The sequence below is a fragment of the Sander vitreus genome, chromosome 4 (genome assembly GCF_031162955.1).
Source record: "Sander vitreus isolate 19-12246 chromosome 4, sanVit1, whole genome shotgun sequence".
Classification (NCBI taxonomy): Eukaryota; Metazoa; Chordata; class Actinopteri; order Perciformes; family Percidae; genus Sander; species Sander vitreus.
The window spans coordinates 7511719-7539244 of record NC_135858.1 but is presented as its reverse complement, the minus strand read 5'-3'; the positions used below and the strand labels follow the sequence as shown (position 1 = coordinate 7539244).

At 40.2% G+C, this 27526-nt stretch overlaps 1 protein-coding gene across 2 annotated transcripts in view; it reads left to right on the top strand.

Moving 5' to 3' along the window:
- The window catches only part of slc2a9l2 (solute carrier family 2 member 9, like 2), a 98824-nt gene extending 71998 nt beyond the window's left edge, over positions 1-26826 (top strand). Inside the window, exon 13 of one of the 2 annotated variants that reach the window (XM_078247951.1) lies at positions 26247-26826. In XM_078247951.1, the coding sequence (XP_078104077.1) occupies positions 26247-26489 (243 nt within the window). In that variant the 3' untranslated portion in view covers positions 26490-26826. The remainder of the gene's footprint in view (positions 1-26246) is intronic. The other variant, XM_078247950.1, reaches the window with a different exon arrangement.
- The last annotated feature ends 700 nt before the right edge of the window (positions 26827-27526 follow it).

Below are 27526 nucleotides of genomic sequence, written 5' to 3'. Positions count from 1 at the left end.
TTGTAGGTCAGGAGAAGTATTTTAAATTCAATCCTGGATTTTACAGGAAGCCAATGCAGAGAAGCCAACACAGGAGAAATATGATCTCCCCTCTTAGTTCTTGTCAGAACACGCGCTGCAGCATTCTGGATCAGCTGGAGAGTCCTAAGAGTTTTATTTGGGCATCCTGATAATAGGGAGTTGCAATAGTCCAGCCTGGAAGTAACAAATGCATGGACTAGTTTTTCAGCATCGTTTTGAGACAGGATGTTCCTAATTTTGGCAATGTTACGAAGGCTGTTCTTAAGGTTTGTTTTAAGTGGCCGTTAAAGGATATATCCTGATCAAAAATAACTCCTAGATTTCTGACAGTAGTGCTGGAGGCCATGGCAATGCCATCTAGAGTAATTATATCTTGGGATAGAGATGTTCGGAGGTGTTTAGGGCCCAGCACAATAACTTCAGTTTTGTTTGAGTTTAACATCAGGAAATTGTAGGTCATCCATGATTTGATATCCCTAATGCATACTTGAAGCTTGGCTAACTGACTGGTCTCGTCTGGCTTGATTGATAGGTATAATTGGGTGTCATCCGCATAACAGTGAAAGTTAATTGAGTGTTTCCTAATAATATTGCCTAGAGGAAGCATATACAAGGAGAAAAGGATTGGTCCAAGCACCGAGCCTTGAGGAACGCCATGGCTGACTTAAGTGTACTTGGAGGATTTATCGTTGATATTAACAAATTGAGATCGATCAGAGAAATAGGACTTAAACCAGCTTAGTGCGATTCCTTTAATGCCAACTAAATGTTCCAGTCTCTGTAAAAGGATGGTATGGTCAATAGTGTCAAATGCAGCACTAAGATCTAATAAGACAAGTATGGAGACAAGTCCTTTGTCAGCAGCAATTAGAAGGTCGTTAGTAATTTTCACCAGTGCCGTCTCTGTGCTATGATGCTTTCTAAATCCTGACTGAAAGTCCTCAAATAGACTATTCCTGCGTAAAAAGTCACATAACTGATTAGCAACTACTTTCTCAAGGATCTTGGAGAGAAAGGGAAGATTCGATATAGGTCTATAGTTGGCTACGACCTCAGGATTGAGGGTGGGTTTTTTCAAAAGAGGTTTTATCACAGCTACTTTATATGACTGCGGTACATAACCTGTTAATAAAGACATATTGATCATATCTAGTAATGAAGTGTTAACCACAGATAACGCTTCTTTAAGTAGCCTCGTTGGGATGGGGTCTAATAGACAGGTAGATGGCTTTGCTGAAGAGACCTTTAGCATTAATTGTTGATGGTCTATCGGAAAAAAAGCAGTCTAAGTATATGTCAGGTCCTGTCGTTCTTTCTAGCACTCCTGCACTCAAAAGTGAACCGTTAGAAGTTGAGGGCAAAAGGTGATGAATTCCATCCCTAATTGTTATAATTTTATCATTAAAGAAACTCATGAAGTCGTCACTACTAAGAGCTAGGGGAACAGATGGCTCAATAGAGCTGTGGCTGTCAGTCAGCCTGGCTACAGTGCTGAAAAGAAACCTTGGGTTGTTCTTATTTTCTTCTATTAGTGTTGAGTAATAGTCTGATCTGGCATTTCTGAGGGCCTTCCTATATGTTTCCAGACTGTCTTGCCAAACCAAACGAGATTCTTCCAATTTGGAGGAACGCCATTTACTTTCAAGTTTTCGTGAGATTTGTTTTAATTTGCGAGTTTGGGAGTTATACCAAGGTGCTAGTTTCCTTTGCTTCATCATCTTCTTTTTGAGGGGAGCAACAGAGTCTAAAGTTGTCTGTAGGCAGGCCGTAGCACCGTCTACAAAATTATCAATTTGGGAGGGACTAAAGTTAGCATAAAGGTCCTCTGTTATATTAAAGCACAATGTTGAGTTAAGTGCTGTTGGAATATCTTCCTTAAATTTAGCTATAGCACTGTCAGATAGGCATCTAGTCCATCCATCCATCTTCATCCGCTTATCCAGGGTCGGGACGCGGGGGTAGCAGCTCTAGCAGGGGACCCCAAACTTCCCTTTCCCGGGCCACATTAACCAGCTCCGACTGGGGGATCCCGAGGCGTTCCCAGGCCAGGTTAGAGATATAATCCCTCCACCTAGTCCTGGGTCTCCCCCGAGGCCTCCTCCTAGCTGGACGTGCCTGGAACACCTCCCTAGGGAGGCGCCCAGGGGGCATCCTTACCAGATGCCCGAACCACCTCAACTGGCTCCTTTCGATGCAAAGGAGCAGCGGCTCTACTCCGAGCTCCTCACGGATAACTGAGCTTCTCACCCTATCTCTAAGGGAGACGCCAGCTACCCTCCTGAGGAAACCCATTTCGGCCGCTTGTACCCTGGATCTTGTTCTTTCGGTCATGACCCAGCCTTCATGACCATAGGTGAGGGTAGGAACAAAAACTGACCGGTAGATTGAGAGCTTTGCCTTCTGGCTCAGCTCTCTTCTCGTCACAACGGTGTGATAAATTGAATGTAATACCGCACCTGCTGTGCCGATTCTCCAACCAATCTCCCGCTCCATTGTCCCCTCACTCGCGAACAAGACCCCAAGGTACTTGAACTCCTTCACTTGGGGTAAGGACTCATTCCCTACCTGGAGAAGGCACTAGGCATCTAGTGTAGAAGGTTTTATTTAATTTCGTATGAATGATGGTAAGATGTTTGATCTTATGTTTAAAGTAGGAATGTATCGGTGGCCCTATGTCACAGCAGTTGTTGTGCCACTGATATGGCGTTTTTTCACTACTGATATGGCGTTTTTCCACTACATGGTACCTGCTCGACTCAGCTCGACTCTACTCGCCTTTTTTGGTTTTCCATTATGAAAAAAAGTACCTGGTACCTGCCAACAGGTACTTTTTTTAGTATCACCTCCGTCAAGGTTCCAAGAGGCGATACTAAAAAGGGCAAAAGGTGATACTAAATCTGCAATGGAAAAAGGAGGACGGGATACCGCGGTCGAGCCGAGCTGAGTCGAGCAGGTACCATGTAGTGGAAAAACGCCAATAATGAGACCTGCCTGATGTAGTGTGCAGTTTTCCAGTTGTTCTACAGGACTTAATTCCCCCTCCAGGCATAAGCGGAATTTGACATTCGAGCCAGGGAAGGGGAAAAACTAAATAAAACTCATTGTAGCAGCTGAGACCTGGCCTACCACTTAGGGAACACAGCACGAGCACATATGGACAAAACAAACATGCTAAATAAACATATGTTTATTTTTAAAGCAGATTTTAAATTACATTGTTACAAATTTGCCCTTATTAAATCCAATCGTGGCACGGCTGTCTTGGAAATGCCCGACACTTAAATTCAACTCAAATGTAACAGTGAACAATCAGTCTGTTGAGATGCCTCTCCAAACGCAGAAACGAAGCGCAATCACACCAGAAAACATTAAGTCACGTTAAGAAAAAAGATCCGTATTCTGCCGTAATCCAATGACACGAAAAAAAAGTAATCCACAGCGATCAGTAGATCCACTTTGCCTGCCCCCCCAGGTAAATGTCCTGAGTCCCTTAGTGCTGTCTTCTTATTCCATTAATTGCCCCCAGGCCTCTGCTACGCTTTTGCATTTGACTAATGTGACAAAACATTAAAGAACACTGAGAAAAAGACATAGCTGACTGCTTTATCCAAAGCACTTTATAGTTTATTAATTGCCTCCTTGTAGTCTTATCAGTTAGATTTCAAACCATGTAAAGTATAAACATGAGTAGAATCTGAAACACGTACAAGGTAGGGAACTGCTGCCTTGTTGAAATTAATTCAGCATCTATAGGAGATAGGGACTGCTCCCATATTGCTGCCCTCCCAAGCCAACCTATCCAGAAAAGCTGCGTTTCCATCAAACACTTTCGGTATAGTACCTTTAGAAACCATAGGTAACCTGTATGGACATGTACCTAAACACTAGATCTGTTTTGCGTTTGTAGGAGAGCTGTGGACAGCCATGTACTGAGAAACGGGCTGAAAAAATTTTTTTTTCCTTAATGCTCCATTCAGCTCTCGCAGTATTTCCTTTTCACTGATGATGCAGAGGAACAGCTGCATCAATCACTGAGTGCAGTGTTTCTAGCTCCACCTTTTTAAATTGGATCAGTGTGCTGGGTACCACAACAGAGGGTTAACAGGAAAAAAAACAGGACGGAATGGAGCAGTTCTATTGGTACCATCCACAACTTTTGACAATGGAAACGCAAAAATTGCCGTTCTAATATGTGATGAACTGAACCGGACTGCTTGTTGGAAACGAGGCTATAGACAACCCCAAAGAGAGTAATTACCCTAACATTGTATTGTTAAATCTTATGAATTCAAAGCATGTCCTGTAACTACCATCCATACAATACAGTATCAAAATCAGTTGTAGGATAACTTTATGGGGTCTACTTAACACATCCCTCTAGCCCTCGAACCTGATGAAATATTAACCTAAGTCTGTCACATCATATGGATACAACTATAAAGATACAATGTGCCTGTTCCCAGCATTAGCACAACACTTTGCGATAGTTAGCTTGTTACCTGTGACAATATATGCTAAATGTAACGTCTCTTTCACTCAAAAAAATGTCTAATGTCGAAGTGGAAATCAAGAGAATAGTGGCAGCGCCACACCAGTTACAGAACAACATGCATCTCAGTCTCAGTCCAAATTACGCACAATAAGCAGTTTGAACTCATTGAAGTAATGTCATTTATTCATTTTAAGTGTTAGTACGCTCAGTGAAACTGAGTCCAGCGCGAGGGAGATCCAACTCAGAGGAGGAGAGGTTAGTGAGGCCAGCATCTCCACGGCAAGTGACAGTGCGCACGGATCCGCTGCGCCACGCAAATAATGAAATAGTAAATAGGACTACAGTAATAGAAATGTGTGCAGAATTAAGACAGTCAAGACGGCCAAGTGTTTGGTGGACCGGGTACACCTTGTTCACTTAGTAGCCTACAAATCATCCACGGGATCAATTATGCAAGTTATTGAAATCAAAACTAATGACAAAAGGCACAACTCTGAGTGTGCGCACATAAGGCATAGCGCATGCGTTACGTTGCACATTATGGCAAAGGACAGGGGACATGCAGCTCGTTATTCGTTTCCCCAACGTATATGCACCAGTAAAAGAAAATAGAAATACATTAATAAATTTTGATTTAAAAAGCAATAATTGCATGAAAACAGGTTGTTGACAAGTCTCGAAACTCGAGTCCGAGTCAAGTCTGAAGTCTTTTGGGTCGAAAATTAGAGCAAAGTCTCAAGAGTAGACTCTCAAGTAGTTATAGGCTGATAGAACATTAAAAACTGTTCATGGTGATTGAGTCGTCCTGCAGCCAGCTCCCGGTCCGGCAGATGGTCTGGGGCGCTCTGCCTTCGACCCTCCTCGTCTCCAAAATAAAAGCCCCCATCCCCGTTGGGAGACAACGGGGTGGCATCACAGCTGAGGGACACCACAGTCTGGGGTTGAAATATTTAACCAAAGGTTAATTACAAAAAATACAACCTTTTTGTCCCCTTTTTATGTTATAGAGTAGATGAAGAGAGCGCAAGTTTCAGCCATGGGAAAGTGCAAGTGCAGGCAGCCACGAGAAGGAGTGATTGGATTGGATGTTGTCATTGTGTTTGTTTTATTTGTTTCATAATGACACTTGAGTTCATGATTTTAATGATTTTTTTATTTGTATTTTCGGGTTTACATGACAGACAGTTGAATTCCTGAATAAAAATAATAAATAATTTTGGTGCGGAGTTTTGAAATTTGTGTCCCCCCTCCCCGTCTCGTCCCGTCCCGAATTTTACCCATTCTCATCTGGTCACCCAGGTCGCAAGTCAAGTCTGAAGTCTTTTGGGTCGAGTCCTGAGGGATCTAAGAATAAAAAAATAAAAAATAGAATGTAAAAAGGGTAGGTGTAATAAGCAAATGCGACATTTTACTCTAATCCCCACAAGTCTTACTCTAGAATTGACTTTGTTCTTGTTCCACAATCCTCTATACAACAAATCGAAAAATTTAATATTGGATTTATTCATATATCAGACCATGCTCCAGTCTTTTTGGGTATGTACATTTCATATAATAATTTAAACAGACACAGCTGGAAATGTAATAGGTCTATATTATCCGACCCAGATTTTTGTTCCATGGCTCAAAAAGAATTAAAAATATTTATCCAGGAGAACGATAATGAATACACAAATCCATCAAACTTATGGGAAACAACTAAGGCTTATTTAAGGGGCATTATTATATCATATTGTTCAGCAAAAAAGAAAAAAAAGTTGAAAGAACAGAAACGTCTTGAGTTGGAATTACAAAAAGCTGAATCTGAGCATAAACGCAATGGCTGTAAAGCGAACTGGCATGAAGTTATAAGAACTAGAACTTCCCTAAACACACTCCTATCTCAGAATGCAGAAAAGGGTTTATTTAGACAAAAACACAAGATATACGAATATGCTAATAGATCAGGGAGGTATTTAGCTAATCTTATAAGTAACACAGCTTCAAACAAATCCATTAATAAAATTAAGGACAACCATGGGAAGCTGCATTATACAAACATTGAAATTGCTAATGTATTTAATGAATTTTTTATCTTTGTATACATCAAAAACAGTGGGCATGGATGATAAAATTAATGATTTTTTTCAATGTATAAAACTTCCTAAGGTATCTGATGAAGATAGGATTAAGTGTGATATGGTTATATCTTGTATGGAAGTTGAGGAGGTGATAGGCACCTTAGCATCTGGAAAGGCCTGTGGACCAGATAGTCTCCCCCCAGAGATTTATAAAACGATTAAAGGTATTCTCTCTCCCCTAATTACTAGAATGTTTTAACACTCTTTGTCAATCAAAAAGCTTCCTCAATCATTGCAATTGGCTACAATTAATATGATACTAAAGGAAAACAAAGACCCAGAATATCCTGAATCCTATAGACCAATAAGTATTCAAAACACAGACTGTAAAATTTTAGCTAAACTTCTTGCTACTAGGATTAATTATATTATACCAAAAATTGTGGGACATGACCAGACTGGCTTTGTCCAAAACAGGCAATCATATTCAAACATTAGGAGATTATTAGGTATTTTACAGTATGTTAAAATCCAGAAACTTAATGCATTGGTGGTATCTTTAGATGCTGAAAAAGCATTTGATCATATAGAGTGGGATTATTTGTTTAAAACTTTAAAGGAGTATGCTTTTGGAGACGGGTTTATTGAATGGGTTAAATTGTTATATTCTGCACCACATCAGTTTCTATTATGGGGGTAATGTCTTCTCCTTTCTCTATAAGTAAAGGTACCAAACAAAGATGCCCTTTATCTCCTTTATTATTTGCATTAGCAATGGAACCTTTGGCGGAGAGGATTAGATCTAGTTCCTTAGTTCAATATTTCACTGTATGCAGATGATGTTCTTTTATTTTTGAACAATCCCATTTCCTCCGTCTCAGCTGTTGTCCAGATAATAAATGAGTTTGGGGTGTTCTCTGGCTATAAAGTCAACTATGGAAAATCATTAGCTTTACCGCTAGACTTGTTCTGACCTATCGGGTTACATTCCTTTTCAGTTGTCTCCTCATGGGTTTAGATACTTGGGAATTAATGTCTGCTGTAATTTTGATGATATGGTAAAAATGAATTTAGACACAGTGGTGAATGAAATTAGAAAAAATCTTCAAAGATGGAATCCTTTGTTAATATCATTACTTGGCAGAGTTGCCATTATTAAGATGAATGTCTTACCCAGGCTATTATATCCATTGCAGATGCTACCCAATTATGTTCTAGTTAAGTTTTTTAAATCACTACATAGTTTGATAAGTAAATTTGTATGGAAGGGCAAGCGCCCAAGATTTAAATTGGAGAAACTGCACTTACCAAGGGACAAAGGGGGGTTAGCATTGCCAAATATAATGTATTATCACTGGGCCTCACAATAATATAATAATATACACAATATAAGATATATTACTGAATGGTTAAATAATGATGCTAATTCCACATTTCTGGATTTGGAAAATAGCGGATGTGAACCGGTTCTGTCAGATATGCCCTTTATAAATAATGCAATCTCACTACAGGGAATGAAAGATAATGTTATTGTTAGAAATAACCTTAAAACATGGAATCAAGTACGTGGACACTTTGGGATTAAAAATCAATTCTCTGCTCTGGCGCCTATTGTTTGCAATCCTGACTTTGAATTGTTTTGTTTAGATGTGGGTTTTAAAACAATTTGAGCTCCCTCAAACACAATTTGTCTGTTATTTACAGTTTAGGAGTTATATCCATTCTATACCAACATATATGAGTGGCTTGAATAAGAATCCACTTGAAAATATACTGTTAAAGGCTTCTTCTTTAAAGAAGAAAGTATTGAGTTATATTTACTCTCAAATGTTTGTCAATATCCCTACGATCAATAGTAAAACTTCTTGGGGTGAATATTTTGGTTCCCAACTGGATGAGGGGATGTGGAAAAGGATCTTGTTGAATGCAAAGAACATTACATGCTCTAATAAATCCTATGAGTAATATAAGATTATCCACAGACTGCATGTTACCCCTGCTATTCGATGTAAATATGACCCTATGTGCTCATCATGTGTGAAATGTAAAAATAGCTGTGGCACTTATGGACATCTAATGTGGTCATGTCCAAGAATCTCAAGTTTTTGGCTATCGGTCCAAAATGAGATTAAGAACATTTTTGGGCTTGATATTCCATTAAATCCATACCATTTTGTACTGGGACTGGATACCAATTGTGATCGTAGGTACAGGTACATTCTTAGAGTTGCTTTGTATGCTGCATGCCTCACAATACTACATAAATGGTTAGACGAAGATCCTCCTAATATTACAATGTGGTATGAAAAATGTATGTCCATCTTGCCATTGGAGAGATTATGACATGTACTAAGAAATACGCTCAATGTTTTTGTAAGGGAATTAGAATTATACCTGAAAGAAGAATGGCCTAGAGTAATGTGTATAGGGATAGGAATTTGAAAAGTGACTGAAAAAGCACATGAAATATTTAATTTTGCACTGCAACTGCTAGTTTTAGTTTACTAACTCTCTTATATATGTATATGTGTATTAATAGTTTAATATCCTACAAGATTCTCTTATATATTTTACAAGAGTTCTCTTATATTCTTTAATTTTGTGTAAACTCTAGGACTTCAAGGAGAAGCAACTGGCGTCGTAAAACCTTGAGCCTAGTTGAAGCTATTCTTTGTTAAAGCTATTCTTCGTTTTCAGAACTCAGTCTCTCCTTTTTAGCAGATAAGGGTGAAGAGGGCCATAACATTTGAACTGTGTCTCCTTTTCTGTCTCCTAAGCTACACCGGTGTTTAGTTGGGAAACAGGAGCAGAGGGGAAGGTTGTAAAGTCATTATGACTGTTTATGGTGTTTTTTCATCTATGAAGCTGCTAAAGATATCCTGTATTGGGATGGGTTAAGGGAGTTTCTACTATATAGATGTATGGATTTGTTGGCTTGGTCAGAAGACCCTTTCAGATGTGCCATGAGTACCTGTGAAACAGTTTTCTCTGCATTTGCAAATGTAAATAAATACTCAAAGACCAAACTTTGGTTTAATTCTCAGTAAATCTTTATTAGTTTCAATTCTTGTGTTTTTTAAATCCACACTCCTGCTGCTAACAAGAAAACTTCCACCACAGGGGGCATCAGGCTTAGAGGGGAGTCGTATAGTAATGTGTCTGGCAACCAGTGGAATAATTTTCTGCCAGACAGAAGGACATTGAGTATTCGTTTGTGAGGAAAAGTTATCCATAGTGGCTTGCACCCACAGTATCTCTACCGAACCTGGCTGACAGCCTGTGGGTTCAGAGGATTCACCCTTAACAGCAGGTCTGCCCCAGAGTTCCTGCAGATACAGTATGTGCTGCTCCAAACTTTAAACCTGTGTTCATGCTCCTCAGGGTGGGTGATACAAGCTACCAGGGTGATGTAACCGGTTGTTAGGACTGTTTTTTTGTTAGATTTTATTTTTCTTCTAAATCTGGGAATTTATATGCATGATTATTGAATCAGAATGTGTGACAATCAGACTAAACATCTTGAGGCAGTATGGTGCATAATCAGCAGCTCATCTGTGTTTTATCCTTATTTTTCTATTCACTTTCTATTATTATAAGCATGTTCTGAGCTGTGTGTGTTACAAGAGGACCTTGTTTACAATACCCTGCAGTGAGCAGATAGATAGATAGATAGATAGATAGATAGATAGATAGATAGATAGATAGATAGATAGATAGATAGATACTTTATTCATCCCGAGGGACATTTTAGTGATGCAATGGCCATGATAAGGTGCTATGGTAGAGTGTGTGTAATGGTGGTAGTGAACAGTGTCTTTATGTGGCAAGAAACAACTTTTGGAACACACACAATCAATGAGCCTCACCTGTTCTCAACAGAATATGACAACTGAAAACCCACCAGCAGCTCAGCCATGTCTCTTTATTGCTGCGCTCAGACTGGACTCTGAAGTGTGCGGATCATCATTTCTACTGGCATGTCAAGCCACAAAGAGAGCAGGGTGTTCTATCACATTCAATTGCAAAATCCTGCATGGTTTCAGATCCATCTGGTTGACTGCAGTGTGCTACTGTGTACCACCTATAGATTTGGATGCAGCCAGAGCTTTGTTTCACAATCACAAAGTTCCAGGATTATTGAATGCTGCAGTGAGGTAGTGCACCATAACTCCTAATTGGCAAATATTGCCTGAAGAAAGATTTATTTTTCATTAATAATTCCTATACGTTGTGCCTTTTATTTACTTTATTTCCAGAACATTACAAATCCCACAGGCACTATATGCTATAACTCAATACCACACGTTTCTGTTTTCATATTTCAGTTACCTCAATAAATGCCCCGTGTTTTTATTGATGATCATGACATTGGTGTACTTGACCCATTATGTGCTGCCTCATGAGAGAAACTAAAACATTTTTTCTTTTTAGCAAGCTACTGTAAATTAATTAGACGAGCCGTGGAGAACAACAGAAGAAGAAGGAACTTTGTGCAAATGCAACGTGAAGGAATTACTAGCACAATGTGTAGACAACATAATGAGGGATGGGATGAAGAAGAGAGGAGAAAGGAGTTTTGCTGGGGGGGGAAAGTGGGGAAAATGGGTCACAAACCTATAAAATCTATCTGATGAATCATCACTCTTTACACTAAGTTTGACGTTTTTGTGGATACCTTGACCTAACGTATACATCAGCTCTATCAGTTTGTAAAGTAAATTCTACCATACACAAGCATATTGGGGTTGGAATGAGAAATCAATGTGACATTTTACTTTGAAATGGTGAAGTCTAGCTCTTTATTTTACTGCCCACGCACTTGTACAACAGCCCTATGTTCTTTTTATGTCTCCATTCTCTCGCGTCCTCCTCTTCTGTTCCTCCACAGTACAATTCCATCTTTCGCCCAAGGACTTTGGCTAAGTTGACTTCTTTGGCTGTTCCTTTGACCTGTTTTACATCTCCACAATTGTATTTTAATTTTTTTTCACTCTCTCTCTCTCTCTCTCTATAACAGATCAAACTTTGTACAAGTCTTTGTACAAGCATCTTATTGCAACCGATATTTACGCTATAGTGGCGAAGGCCTCTAGTGGGCGTAGTAATGATGACGGGAATGAAGGAGGTCAGGTGACGCCAAAGTCTGTGTAGGGAGGAGGTCAGGGAGGATGGACGGGTCATACAAATAGTACTTTCACCCAGGAGACGGCTGTTCGTGTCCCGTGAGAAAACTAAAAGTCAAAGTTGACTTATTTTAACTTTAACGTATATAACGTTACCTTGTAGTTACAGTATGTCATGTTCACAATCTTTTCCTAAACCTAATCAAGTAGTTTTGTCTCCTTAATCTAATCTAACTGTAACTGTTTTACAGTGTTAACTACATGTTTAAAAACTGTGACCATTACGTTTAGGTATGAGGATATGTTGATCTGCTGCCATAGTGGCGCTAATTTAGGAAACACTCCTGTGTGTCGTATTATAGGGTAGGAACAAGCGACCTGTGTGGTTGTATGGGCTGGACGGCTTGTTGCAATCTTTCAATGTCCCAAAAAAGTAGTTTGGTGTGTGTAGTGTGTGCGTTTTAAATCAAACATGTTATTAAAAGATTAACTGCCTCCTTTGCAGGTTCCATATTTATGTTAGGGTTTTGTGCCTTTTTTGGCCACTTTGGGGCAGTAGAAACTAGCTGTGAACACAACGCTGACATATTATCACTCTGTCTAACTTTTGGTCTGGGCAGGTAGAGTACAATGGTTTTTTAAAGGGTTTTTTGTTGGATAGAGCTTCCTGCTACTGCCAAAAAGTAGGCTGATGAGAGTGGTGGGAGTGAATCAAAACAGTAAAGTTGAGGGCTGTCAAACCAAATCATTGAGCTGAAAGATGCTAAAACGCATGAACGAGCTGAGGAGAACTGCAGAGTCAGCTGATAATTCTCTCTAGATTCATTACTACAAACGACCTCTTTCACATACAAATACTGTAGTTACATCCATTGTTAATATCCCTTCATTTAAACGTACAATATGTAACTTTCAGCCGCTAGGGGTCTCTCAACCAAAACAATGGATTGTAAACACGGACTTTTGATGACGTTGGGAAGTTGCGTGGAATTATGGGAGTTGTAGTTTTTATTGTTAAACACCTTCGCTGGTTAGAATGCATCTGTTCACATTACGTTTAGTAATGTTTATTCATGTCATTCTAATAAAATAGCTGCATTTTCCCCAACATAATTACTTTTTTCTTGATTCGATCTGTATTGGTAGCTAACCTAGCTACCAATACCTAGCTGGCTCACTAAACCTAGCTAGTGAGCCAGCAAGCTAACATTAGCCAGCAGCTTAAACCACAGTGACTATCACAATATATTTCACATGTCAATGTCACCTTTTGGATGGTTTCAACACCGGGCGGACGGGGTTTGTTGTAACTCTAGCTAGCTACTCAACGAGGCTGAGAGACGGGTGTGGGTGGGGATTGCCGGGGGAATCTCTGGCCGGGATGGCGAGGACGGTCGATGGCCGTTGTGCAGCAGCAGAACATCTCCAAGCTGCCCGGAACAATCTCCCTCTTCACATTTCTTTAATCTTAACTATTCATTTTGTTGCTTAACCCACCTTTTGTCGAGTTAATTTAGCTAACTTTAAAGACAGCTAAACGCAAAAGGGGGAGAAATTCGGCAGGGAGGAGATTTTCGGCATGAACACCAGTAGTGCTCACGGAGACGTAGCTAACATTATGGATGGCCGCTGTTGTGACTCGGATCTGAGTCTGATATGGTCTGTTTCCCAATGCTTTATTAAACTGCTGTTAGCGTCGTAAGCACCCGGCACCGGAGTTAAGTGCTGTATAGTACTTATAGTACTGTATGGATTGCTGTAATGATAGTAGCTGGCTGTTGGCTGGCTATGGGCTAACGGTAACTGGCTATTGCTACATGTCCCGGCTGTGTTGTCAGCTCTCATCCCGAATGAAGTCTCTTTGCGCCGGGGGAGTGAGGCAGACAGACCGGGGTGTGCTAGCTGGCTAAATTAGCATTAGATTAGTCGTCTATCTATACAGCTAATGTTAACATTACTGGTGAACTCATTCGTGGGTTAACCCAGCGCTGCTTTTATCCGTGGTGAAAACAATCATGCTACTGATAACTTTATGAGCGTGTTGAACGATGTTGTAACCCTATAATGTTATCCACCAAGCATTAGCATTAACGTTAGCTACTTGTCAACCAACACATTGTAGTAAGCTGGATCGATATTTATATGTATCAAGAAATAAGATCGCTGCTGTATTACTGTGTTGCAAAGTGTAATTAATCACAAAATGATGCCTTGTGGCAGAAAAATCTGTATTACGGTTAGGAGTATTTTTTTCTGTAATATTGTATGATTTACAATTACGCTCAAACGTATCATCTGGATGCCGTGTTTTGACGGAAGTTACGAGTAACTAGAGGGTGAAAGGTTATATGACACCACTGACAGGCGACTAAAGGTAACATCCCTTGTCTGAAAATAAAATAACAGATTTCTCTGGGTTTGACATTTGGTGGAAACATTTGGGATAGTGTAACTACACAACTCAAAAAATATATAACATAGGTATGGTCGTTTTTAGACATTGTAATGCAGAAATGTTACATATTGTACCTTTAAGCAGTAATAAAACTGCACATTCCATTATGAAAAAAAACTTCTTAACAAAACACAATGTGCCATTATCTGGAAACTGTCTGAAAAAAGTCTTAGGGAAACAGTGAAAAAGGCAATTAGACCATCATTGTCACCTATCTACAGGACAGAAGATAGAATTTTATATATTCAATAGTATTATGAGCGAAGTCCTACTGTCTGCCTAATGATTGCCCTCTGTGCCGAGGACATAGTTCAGCTCTGCTTTTTATAGAGGCACAACTTTGCCCTCGGTCATAATGTCCCACTTGTCCCTCATTAGATCCTAATGGCATTTGACATTTCAATCTTCGTGAGCAGAAAAAATATTGATATGTACGCTGAAGTTCATGCCCTTTAAATCCTAGAAGTTATCTCAACTTATCCAAGCACTGCTTCACTTTTCCATTCTGGGATTCCTTTGCAGAGAGACACGGGGGCTTGGTTTTAGCTGCTTACAAACAATAAGTTACTGTTAATGGAAGTACCTGGTGCAGGTTGAGAGGTTTTGCTTAAGGCTTTCATCTTTCACAGAGAATTGTTTTGCATACCACAACAAAATACTATACAGGGGATATAGCATTTTCATATTATTACATTTATGGTTGAATGAATAAGGTTTCTTGATATTGAAGCATGGCTTATTACACACATGATTATAATTCCAATATTGGGAACAAACTTGGAGTATACTGGTTTGATGAAGTAATTTGTCCTTGAATACTCCTCCCAAAACAGTGGCTGACTTAAACTTAATGCAAGAAAGCATTCTTGCTTCAAAGCTCAGAGAGGCAGGGCAGGTACTACCTGTGGATCTACACATGTATATGTCTCTGCTTAATAAATATACTTTAGTCAGATCCACCACTCGATATTCCCCTGCTCCACCCTCCCGGGCAAATGTGATCACTTCTGGCTCCAAAAAACAAAAATGGCTACAGCAAAAATGCCAAACTCAAAGCTTCAGAACGGCAGTCAACAAACCAATGGGTGACATTGCAGTGGTTACATCCACTTCTTTTATACAGTATGTAAATTACGTTAGTTACACTTTCTCTAGTCGCATCTCCACAGCGCTGTGGAATAGACTTGGGAAGGAAAGGAGGCAAGCTCTGGAATTAAAATGACTGTCGAGTGTGTGATGATTACTCAAAAAAAAGATGAATATAATTTGGTTGTCGGTTCTAGCTCGGAGGATGTTTTCCAAATCGACCCAGAGTTTAGAATGCAACACAAAGAAAGTGGAAGGTGAGGGACATCCAGCCAAAAATGAGGGACATCCTGCAGAACCTCCTGTGGCAGCGGAACAATCCCATAAATGAGAACGTCATCGATATAGACTATACTTTCTCAAACTACAGATGCAGTTTAGGACATGGTCATGGTGAACAAAACACTAAAAGGTGTCATTAGGTTGAGGAAAGGGCTTGCACAAGGTTGAGGGATTAACTATTATGCATTATTCCGCTCAATGATAGACATGCATGCATGCAAGCTTTGTTTCTCTTGCTGTAACTTGAAGGACATGTTCATAGAGAGAAACAGAAAAAGTTAGACAAAAGTCAGTCCGGAAGTTTGAGATCAGAGTGAACCTTTGCTTGCGGCATGCTGGACATCGTACTGACGTTGGGTTGACCTTCCATCAAATGTTTTCTGCTTGTTTTCTCTGCAGCCCCTGCAGACAAACCTAATTTTGTCCTTTCAGCCAGCTGCAGCAGTGTGTCATGCGTGGGAGGAAAAGAGTGAACCAAAGTAACTGAAAAGGGCATATCAAACACACAGACAGGGGAGCCGTATAGGGGGGAAAAGTTAGGACAATTCCAAGGGCACATGACTGACAGGGGCCCCAAAAAATAGGTAAAAACTAATATAAAATTATTAAACCATCATCATTCAGAATATATATTTCAAATATAATACTAAAATGAATTATATCTTTGTTTTTACTTGTTTTTGGCAGTAAAAGTTAAATATCCCCATTGACCAAAAAGTAAACATCCATATAGACCGACCACCTATCTGCATGAAATAGTTTGGTCCTACCGTATCGCACTCAGTGACGGTGTTTAGTTGCAGTCAGTAGATGCGCCAGAACTACAGTGACCACAATGTTGCCAAGTAACGTTAAATCTAAATCTGGTTTTCAAAAAAGGAAAGAGAGAAAAGAGAGAGAGGAAATACATGGGAAAGGGTGTCAAACTGTAACCCAGTTTTTCAGCAAGAAAGGTGGGTAGCCTATAGTCTGTGAGTGGTATTAACCTGTTGGCTTAATGTCCATAGTGAAATAAGCTAGCTAGCTACAGACTAGTGTTAGCCTACATTTAATCACCATTTAATCAGTGCAGGGAAACGTTTAGCAAGATATTCATATTAAATCATTGTCCCTGCTCCTTTTAGCAGACTTAACAACAATAAGTCAGCAGCACCCCAGTCTCCCCCTAACTGTGCCCCTCCCTGTCCCAGTGAAGAAGGTGAGCAACATTGTGTTCAATGACATGCCAGTTAGCATCATTGCAGGGAGTCTGTGGGGATTTCTCTGTATTTCATTAATAATTAATAATAATAATAATAATAATAATTTTGTTAAGAGAATTTTCCATTTTGTCAAAGTTTATAATAAAAATACATTGAGACTGTAAAATCACCAGTTAAAAAGGAACTATCTTCTGAGTTCAATGATACCTCACACAAGACTCTACCTTAGATGGGTCAGCATGTATGAAAGGGGGCGTGGCTTAAACATAGGGGCAGGCCAAACCATCACCAATGAAGAAGGAACTCTCTGCTGAGTTCAACGACACCTCACACAAGACTCTACCTTAAATGGTTGAAATGTTATGAAAGGGGTCTGAGTAAGTGGGCGTGGTTAAAGTATAGGGGGCGGCTCAGTATCACATGTCGACCACACATTATAAGTTTCATGTAAATCGGATGATGTTAAATAAGGTGCATTTCCTGTTGCCAGCGGGGGGGCGCTATGACCAAACGCAAATATTGGCCTGTAGATGTCCTCAGGCCTGAACCCTTGTTGATTCTGTGAAATTTTAAGCAGATATGACAATGTACACTGTAGTTACAGCCACTTTCTCGTTCACCGCTAAACACTCAAAATGGCCGCAACGCCACGCCCACACCGTTTGACGAAATTTTTTTCTTTTAATAATTTTTCATCTTTAAGGTGTTGAGATGGTACAGACCAAATTTCAAGTCCATTGGATGAAATCTCTAGGAGGAATTCGTTAAAGTATAGCACCTTGACTTTTAGGCCTACTTCCTGTTGCCACTAGGGGGCGCTATGACTTTGAGTAAATTTTGTCGGGTAAATGTTCTCAGAGTTACAGTCTCATGAATCATGAAAAGTTTCGAGCCAGTTGGACGATGTACAGTGAAGTTACACCCACTTCCTGTTTCGGTGGCAAAACGCACAAAATGGCCGCCCCGCCATGGCCACGCCCTATGACGAAAAGTATTTCTTTTAATAACATTTCATCTTTAACATCTTAAGATGACACAGACCGAATTTGAAGTTGATTGGATGAAATCTCTAGGAGGAGTTCGTTAAAGTACGACATGTGGAAATGGCCAAAAATTTCGAACTTTCAATTCAAAATGGCGGGCTTCCTGTTGGGTTTAGGGTATGGCTCTAATGAGCTTTTTTGTACGTCTTGACATGCTACATATGTGTACCAAGTTTCGTGAGTCCGCGATAAATGCACTGCAGGGGCTCAATTATTTACCGCCAATTTTGGTGAGTTTTTGAATATGTTAAGCCCCTCAAAAAGCCAATTCACTTGCAGAAAATAATAATAATAATAATAATAATAATAATAATAATAATAATAATAATAATTCCTTCAGTTTCAATAGGGCCTTCGCCACTGTCGGCGCTCGGGCCCTAACAAGGGCAAAACATACCAGTACTTAGGTTTTCTGTATGATGTGGGTTAGCTCCCCACAGAAGGAAAGTATGTGTAATTTCTTTAAATCTCAGGTGTCAAGACACAAACACTTAAGGTACGCTGTGGACTTTTTGACCACTAGTGGTGCTGCAGAACAATGTTTTTTACTTATTTCATATCCAGCTAATTCAGTAGGCACATTGTCATTTATCTATACACAGATAAAAGGTGCCAAACAGAAAACTGATGTAGTCACTTCTCCAGTGAAAAAACACAAAACACACTCAGAAATTGAGAATTTGTATGCATTATTGAATTAAGGCACATTTCACCAATACAGCATTATTATTATTACATTATGTTGCTTTGTTCAAATAGTACCATTTTGCTAGCCTGGTTGACACCAGACCCTTCTCCGTTGTAACTGAGAGTGGGTCTGGGGAAGGTTCATTCACAGCTCATTTCCAAAGGGGCATCACCAAAGGACGCCGCTCAAATGCCACTGGGCGCAATTGGATAGTCCTTCAACCAATCAGACCAACGATCTGGGTGACGTAGCCGCGACAGCGTCATCAACGGGTTGCTTATTGGTGCCTCGATTTGGAAAAATTGGAAATGGGCTTGAATGGGCTCTTGGCCAGACTGACTTGCAATTCTCAAATTTGCCGGTAGTTCGTCAGAGTTTTCCCAGGCTACCATTTTGCCCAATATTTAACAATTCCTGGAAAGTCATGTCATTGAATCCCTCCACAAGTTTATTTCTTAATACAAATGTAAGTGAGGCATCCTGTTTTCCATTATATAGATACATATCTGTTGTGGAAGTAACTTTGACACATTTACAGAAATGTGTTGAACTCCACTGGTTTCAACATGTCAGAGACATATGGGGCCTTTCCCATTTGTCAAATTTGTACCTCCTCGATCCTTGATCCTCGATCCTCTGGCTTGTGACCTGGAAATTATTCTCAGTTGAAGGACGTCCCAGTTCCTAAAATGAACATCGAGCAGCAAGGATCGAGGACCGAGGAGGCTCCCTGGAGGAGCTATAATCGTGGATACACCGATGAATCCTCTGCGGATGTCTTTTCACCCGTGGCATGTAAACAAAGAGGCGTGACAGAGAGAGCAAAAGAGGAGAAGAAGTAGAGAGAGATGAAAAAAGGGTCATTCAGGTGGGTAGAGGGTGGATGATTTTAAGCCTATGTGCAGATTTGGATGAAGAGTCAATCCACGCAATAATAATAGATAAGATAGGGTGTTTGTGTGTATATCATATAGCCTACTGTATAGTTCTATAGTTCTTTTCATACAAACATTTGTAGTGTTTTACACTAAAATAGCCTATGAAGGCTATATATAGCCTATTTACTGTATGTAGCCTATATTATATAAATGTTATAAACCAATAAAAATCCATATGACATTCGTACATTCTTATCATATCATGCCACGTTGTGAGCTGAATTCTAAGTAAATATGCTGTAGAAGTTGTCATGAACACTGTTTCGCTCATCTGACAAAGATCATAAAATACAGGGTATGACAAAACATTGAACAGTTGATGCAGCTGTGCCGCACGTCATATTTAATTGACATCGCGTTTAAACGACGGCTCTGAGGCAAAGATGTCTCATGTTTGTTAAATGCCGACTCCTCTCTCCATGATTCTATTCCTCGACTCCTCAAATCTCCTGTGGGCAGGACTAAGACGTGAAACAAGGAATTAAGGAGAGGAATCGGGGATGCACAATTTGGGAAATGGGAAAGGGCTATGGTATGTGTAATCCTATCAGCTACCATATCAATGTCTACTAGTTTAAATGATTAGAAGGGGCTTGCTGTGTTATCAGGATGGTACAAGATCTACATTGGTATGTGGAAACTCCAATGGAGAGTATCAGCAAATCCACAGGACACTAATTATACACCTCACCACTGTCTCTCTACACTATCACATCATGCTCTAATGCCTGATTGGATCTAGTGAGCTCATATATTCATTTATTGATATTTATACAGTATATATATATATATATATATATATATATATATATATATATATATATATATATATATATTCTGCCTGACTGTGTCATGGATAGATAGGAAGACAGAGAGGAGCGATGTAATGCAATGTACCCTTCAATTTGATCGATGTTCAATGAGTCTGGTGGTAATAGATCAGTCAGTCAGTGAAAGGGCAAGTAGAAGTGGAGCTGAATATGTAATAAGACAGACGATAGAGGCAACATACAGCAAAGAGGTTGTGATGCCACAGGAGACACGTAGAAACGGATTTGGAGAGGAAAAGAAAAGAGTGGGGGGGATAAGGCTGACCAAGGCGAGGAAGGAGCGAACAAGTGTGAGAGAGAAAGCGACAGAGGGTTATTTTTAGTCACCCGGTGCCACAAATATTGCTGTGTTGTTTGGGTTTTGCCAGGCCCACTTACTCCCAGGAACTCACAAGCTCACAGCAGTGACTCACTGGTTACTGACTGGCACATGAAACCAGCTCTGACCCCTGTTCAGACAACACACTGCTGCACTGTCACATCCCCTTAGACAGGCCACCGCTGAGGTGTCATTCTGGGTTCTGCAGGGATGGTTTAGACACTTTTGAATAGGGGGTTGGACAGACTGGAGCACAGTTTTAAACAAGGGTGGCACATTTGGGAGATGAGTAAAAATTGATTGAGCCTCAAATTTTAAGCTCTAATTCTTGACAATAATAAACTGTAGATTTTTGATGGTTGCATTGTTTATTACATGTAATAAAGACATGCCAATAAAACAACTTCAAATAAATAATAAATAGCTGCCATTTGTAACTCCAAATAGCCAACAGCCGTGCACACATTACGGGACAACAGGACCTTGGACACAGATATGCAAAAGGTTCCTACTACATAGGAACGAGCAGGACACAAAAGACACGGCCACATTGTTTTTTGTAGTTGTTTTACATCACTTTGCGGTTGTTTGATTGCCTTTCCAAAAAAGAAACATTAATGGGATTAATGGGTAATTTCTTTACAGAAGTTCTGATCCTAACAAGCCAACTACCTGTCACTGTCTCTGTTGGGGGAACACACCTGACCCTGGACTCCCAGCATCAGTAATTTGAGTTGAACTCAAGCTGATAACTTGATTTATTGACACCCACTTTGAAACATGGAATTATGTTTTTATCTTTGAAGTCTACCCAAATGTGGCAATGTTGAGCATTGTTATGCTCCAGGTTTACAAGGAAATACCAGTGTCTACATTTCAAAGAGCAGCAGTTTGCTCGGCTTCATATCAAACATTTTTAAAGGAGTAATATTTAATTTAATTTAATCGATTTATATAACTTAACTAAAGCAAATCAAAAGGTGAAGCAAAGCTACAACATTCTCTGTAACAGGATGACTATAAACTCAGTATAATTCAATACATGCATTTACAGTGGTGTGAAAAAAGTGTTTGCCCCCCTTCCTCATTTCCTGTTCCTTTGCATGTTTGTCACACTTAAGTGTTTGAACATCAAACCAATTTAAACAAAAGTCAAGGACAACACAAGTAAACACAAAATGCAATTTGTAAATGAAGGTGTTTATTATTAAAGGAGAAAAAAAATCCAAACCATCATGGCCCTGTGTGAAAAAGTGATTGCCCCCCCCTTGTTAAAACATACTATAACTGTGGTTGTCCACACCTGAGTTCAATTTCTCTAGCCACACCCAGGCCTGATTATTGCCACACCTGTTCACAATCAAGGCATCACTTAAATAGGAGCTGCTTGACACAGTAAGGTCCACCAGAAGATCCTTAAAAGCTACACATCATGCCGAGACCCAAAGAAATTCAGGAACAATTGAGAAAGAAAGTAATTGAGATCTATCAGTCTGGAAAGGGTTATAAAGCCATTTCCAAAGCTTTGGGAATCAGCGAACCACAGTGAGAGCCATTATCCACAAATGGCGAAGACATGGAACAGTGGTGAACCTTCCCAGGAGTGGCCGGCCGCCCAAAATTACCCCAAGAGCGCAGCGACGACTCATCAAGAGGTCACAAAAGACCCCACAACAACGTCCAAAGAACTGCAGGCCTCACTTGCCTCAGTTAAGGTCAGCGTTCATGCCTCCACCATCAGGAAAAGACTGGGCAAAAATGGCCTGCATGGCAGAGTTCAAGGAGAAAACCACTGCTGAGCAAAAAGAACATCAAAGCTTGTCTCAATTTCTCCAGAACACATCTTGATGATCCCCAAGACTTTTGGGACAACATTCTGTGGACCGATGAGACAAAAGTGGAACTCTTTGGAAGGTGTGTGTCCAAGTATATCTGGCGTAGAAGGAACACTGCATTTCATAAAAAGAACATTATACCAACTGTAAAATATGGTGGTGGTAGTGTGATGGTCTGGGGCTGTTTTGCTGCTTCAGGACCTGGAAGACTTGCCGTGATAAAAGGAACTATGAATTCTGCTGTCTACCAAGAGATCCTGAAGGAGAATGTCCGACCATCTGTTCGTGTACTCAAGCTGAAACGAACTTGGGTTCTGCAGCAGGACAATGATCCTAAACACACCAGCAAGTCCACCACCGAATGGCTGAAGAAAAACTAAATGAAGACTTTGGAGTGGCCTAGCCAAAGTCCTGACCTGAATCCTATTGAGATGTTGTGGTATGACCTTAAAAAGGCCGTTCATGCTCGAAAACCCTCTAATGTAACTGAATTAGGACAATTCTGCAAAGATGAGTGGGCCAAAAATTCCTCCAGGGCGCTGTAAAAGCCTCATTGCACGTTATCGCAAGCGCTTGGTTGCAGTTGTTGCTGCTAAGGGTGGCCCAACCAGTTATTAGGTTTAGGGGGGCAATCACTTTTTCACACAGGGCCATGATGGTTTGGATTTTTTTTCACCTTTAATAATTAACACCTTCATTTACAAATTGCATTTTGTGTTTACTTGTGTTGTCCTTGACTATTGTTTAAATTGGTTTGATGTTCGAAACACTTAAGTGTGACAAACATGCAAAGGAACAGGAAATGAGGAAGGGGGCAAACACTTTTTCACACCACTGTATTATTTAATTTATATTAGTGTAGCATTGTTAAGATATCTACAATGCAACCTACCTGTATCTTGGCTCTTTGTTTCATTCTGTGGTCACAAATCCACATTTGGAAGAAAATAATCCTCAAACAGAACTGATGACACCTGTCACATGTCATGACAGATTCAGATAAGTTAATAGAGCAAAAAAAGAAAAAGAAAGATGAAAGAAGGGACAATCAAGTGCAAATGCCATTAGCCTTTACTCTATTTTATAATAAGGTAGACAGGTATCTGTCACGGTTGAAGAACAGGCAGCAGAAGAAGGATCCAAACACGGACGACAGACTAGATCATTTAATGAACACAAAGGTTTCTCATGAAATGCATGTTTTGGAATTATCTGTTGCAGTGTATTGATCAGTGCATGGAGGGTCATTGTTAGCGATTTAAGCAGGATTTATGCTTCTGTGGAGACTCCACGCAGAGCTTTTGCCATAGCCTACGTAAGTGACCTGAATTTTTTACTTTTGCGTTTGCGTGTGTGTTGATCTCTGTAAGACAATAGCAGGGCCGGGATATGTGTGTGCATGGGGAGTGTGTGGTTGGGTGAGTGAGAGACTGACAGTGAATTAATAGCTCCGGAGCGAGTACCGACTCTAGGGGCACAGTGGGAGAAACAAAGTGTCTCCCCTGTGCTTTCTGACCATGGTTGGAAATCTGTAGCAGGAAAAGTTAACCCTCTCCTTGATTTCATGTTGTTTATGGAGAATATGGAAAATTGGCCTTTAGCGTCTTGTTTGCATTAAATGAGCTTCTCCATTACTTTCAGACGTTGAACTAAATGCGGTCGGTGTACAGATAATTGAATGGCACTATGATATATAAAATGACAACAGGCACTTGTTGATGACATCTGTAAAGACTAATGAGCCATCAAACCTGTGAGTTTATATGCTTTTGTATGTGTTGCTGATGAGTTAGGATTATTGTAGCTATGATCCATAACTGTGATGCTAAATGGTTGTATGTCATTGTTTTGTCATGCTCCCAAGATGTGACAGCATTGATTTATGGTAATCCATTAAATCTCTAAACAGCCTAGGGTGGATATTTGCATTGCAATCGTTAGTACAGCAGTCTCTAATGCATCGCAGAGAATGACCTTAAGGACCTTGAGTGTGTCTCCCATTGGGAAGATTCAAAACAATCTATAAACGCCTACACACATTCAAATAACCCCCACAACCACAGCACACAGTTTAAACACAATACCACCAATGATGACTTACTGTTGGACCAGAAACCAGTGACCATGACAGTATATCTCCCAGCAACGGACAGTCTCTGGACCAGAGGTTTATGTCCACAGTGGGTGTTTTAACATTCTCCTTTCCTTTACCCCTGTCCTGCTCTGCCCTGTACTGTTCTGTCCTGTTCTATTCCATACCCTTCTGCTCTGTCCTATCCCATCTGTCCCATTTTGCACTGCTCTTTCCTATGCCGTCTGGTCCTGTTTTATGCCATTTCCATCTTGTACTGTTCTATCTTAGGCTATCCTGGCCTACACAAATGCACAACTTTACAGCACAAATAAACATCTTTACAGCCTGGTAAAAAAAAAATGGTTTAGGTCTCTATAGCTATGTTTAGATTATTTTTAGTTTATTTTTCTAGTTTTCTTTATTTAAAAGGGACAACGCACATTAATCAACATGAGCACCAAATCCAACATGTAAATGTGCCAGATTTAGCCATGCAGGCTAACTTTCATCTGCAGTCCCTAGCAGGTTAATCGTTTTACTCTTTTGTCTTGTTCACTCTTTTAAATGTGAATAAATATTTTTTCTTTCTTTGAGTGACAGGTGGTTGCCCTTACAGGAAGCGAGCATAGACTGTAGGCTTTATTCAGCCTGCCTCAGCTGCATTCATGCTCCACATTTTTGCTCATTTTTGGATTAGCTGACATCAGGCACTGCCAAGATGGGAGCCGCCCACTTTGAACTTCATTTTGGCTCTTCAAAAACCTATGAGTGACGTCACGGAGAATACTATTTTATACAGTCTATGGTTTGATGATGAAATATTAAAATATAATTCACATTTGTACGTTTGTGTTTGTCTTCATGTGCATGCCTAATTGTTTGTGTGCGCACCAAACTGAACTCAGCTGAGTCACCACAGCAGATCAAAGGCATATCCCTGCGTCAAATATGGGACTGTCTCATTCTCCTCAATGTGTGGGGCTTGCTCAAATTTGATTTACAGACGGAGTAGACACAGAAATGTCCTGTTTGTAGCATGACTCATCTCATATCACAACTGGGAGAGGAAGGCAGTGTTGTCTGTGGAAATTGCTTACTTGCAGATGAGTGTTACGTCACAGAGGCAGCATGTAAACTGGGCCAGGCCCTTTGCACGATGCTCTGTTTTTTTAGTGCTATTATGAAATACACTCAAAAGAGGAAAACTGTGTGAGAGAGTAACAGCAGTGATGATATAACAGCTGAAATCAAAGCAGTAAGTAGTTCTTTATTGAGGTCATGGTTGTTTGGACACTGCATTTCTAATACCAGTTACATAGCGCAACATTTCCATTCTGCTGGAGTTCTGTCCCCTCATGAAGTCTGTCTCATACAAAATCTCTTTATCTCTCTCTCTCTCTCACACACACACACACACACACACACACACACACACACACACACACACACACACACACACACACACACACACACACACACACACACACACACACACACAAACAAACCCTCCCTCCAATTCTAAATCTCCCTCTGGGTAATCACTAAGTGTGTATTTTTAAATCTGTCACTAATCTCTATTATTGGCATACCACACTGGACAAGGTTAGCTTTCAGACTTTGGGTACTTGGACAATTTTTCAACATATTGTTTGAAAATCTGAAGCAGACATTTCCTGTGACTTCCCCATACCCTCATACATGAACCTGTCAGTTCTTTAAGGAAATGTACGCTGTATCTTCTTGACACAGATTAATCGGATCTGTCTAATTCCTGCCTGTCTGTTTTCTGTTTGTGTAGGAGACGTTGCAGTCCTTTGCCTTCCTGGTGTTTGTGGTGGTCTGCGTCTTGGGAGCTATTTACCTCTTTGTTGTCCTACCTGAGACCAAAAATAAAACATTTATGGACATTAGTAAGAGCTTTGCCAAGATCAACAAAATCCCTGCCCCCTCTCCCAGCAATGAAATGGAGCTGGTTCTGTCCAGTAAGCCTGACATGAATGGAATAGCCCAAGATATTGCTAAGATGGAGAGTTCCTTCTAGCTGAAGAAACTACACTAATGGTGGAGAAGCAGGGTTGAAACATAAAGTGAAAGTATTTGTTGTTTGTACATATTATTTAATGCCTGTGGTCAATTACATTAAAACCAATGATTTTGGTTAAATGTCTTTTGGTATAATATATATGTTTTGTATGACTGTACAGCAATTATTTGTTTACTGTTTGTTGCTTATTACAATGAAACAAATCAACTAGATTTTATGTTCTGTCATTATAAGTCATTATACAGTATAAAACAATCAAATTGCAGAAACCCTAGATTGTTGAGGTCTTTCGACAGTTACAAAAGGGATAATAATGTGGCTGAAGGGGACTTGCATAAAATATTGATGTACATACCATTAACCTTAAACCTGCATTAACCATCAGCCATTTGGGGTGGCGAGAACTTGCGGCCAACACAACGTTGAAATATTATCATCTCATGGAGTATAGAGCAGCAACATCCAGCAGATTTCATCTCGGTCGTCGTCCCAAAGCAGCTTCATAATGAGAGGGGGCAGACGTTTGTCTGAGGAGAGACATATTTTGAAGAATTATAACGCTAATGCTGATGTCTTGGTTAAGTTTCCAATATAGACAAAAAAAGAGAGAGAACCCAGAGCGCAGTGCAGTAAAGCTTACAGGGACAATTCTTTTGAAGCCTCTTCAAATCTGAAAGGAGCCAAGGCTACTTCTCACCAGATGGTGGGATCCAGCCGAGGCTCAGTCAGCAGTGATCTGAACAGAGGCAGACAAGCATGGCATTGGACAGCAGTCACAGTTTGCTCCACAGTAGGGTGTACTCAACATTTAAAAGTCAGGCTAACACTGCTGGTCAGGCTAACATCCCACCCTCTCGTTCAGCCATGCACAGACACAGATACAAAGGTGTGTCATGTGATGATAAAGGGGTGTCCATGTATTCAAATGGCATTGTTGAAGAGAGGTGGGGAAATGTCATGTCCTGAGTTTCAGATTCATTCCTGTCCTGATCATATCCGGTGAGCTAGAGTGCCACAGATTGCATTTGTCTAAC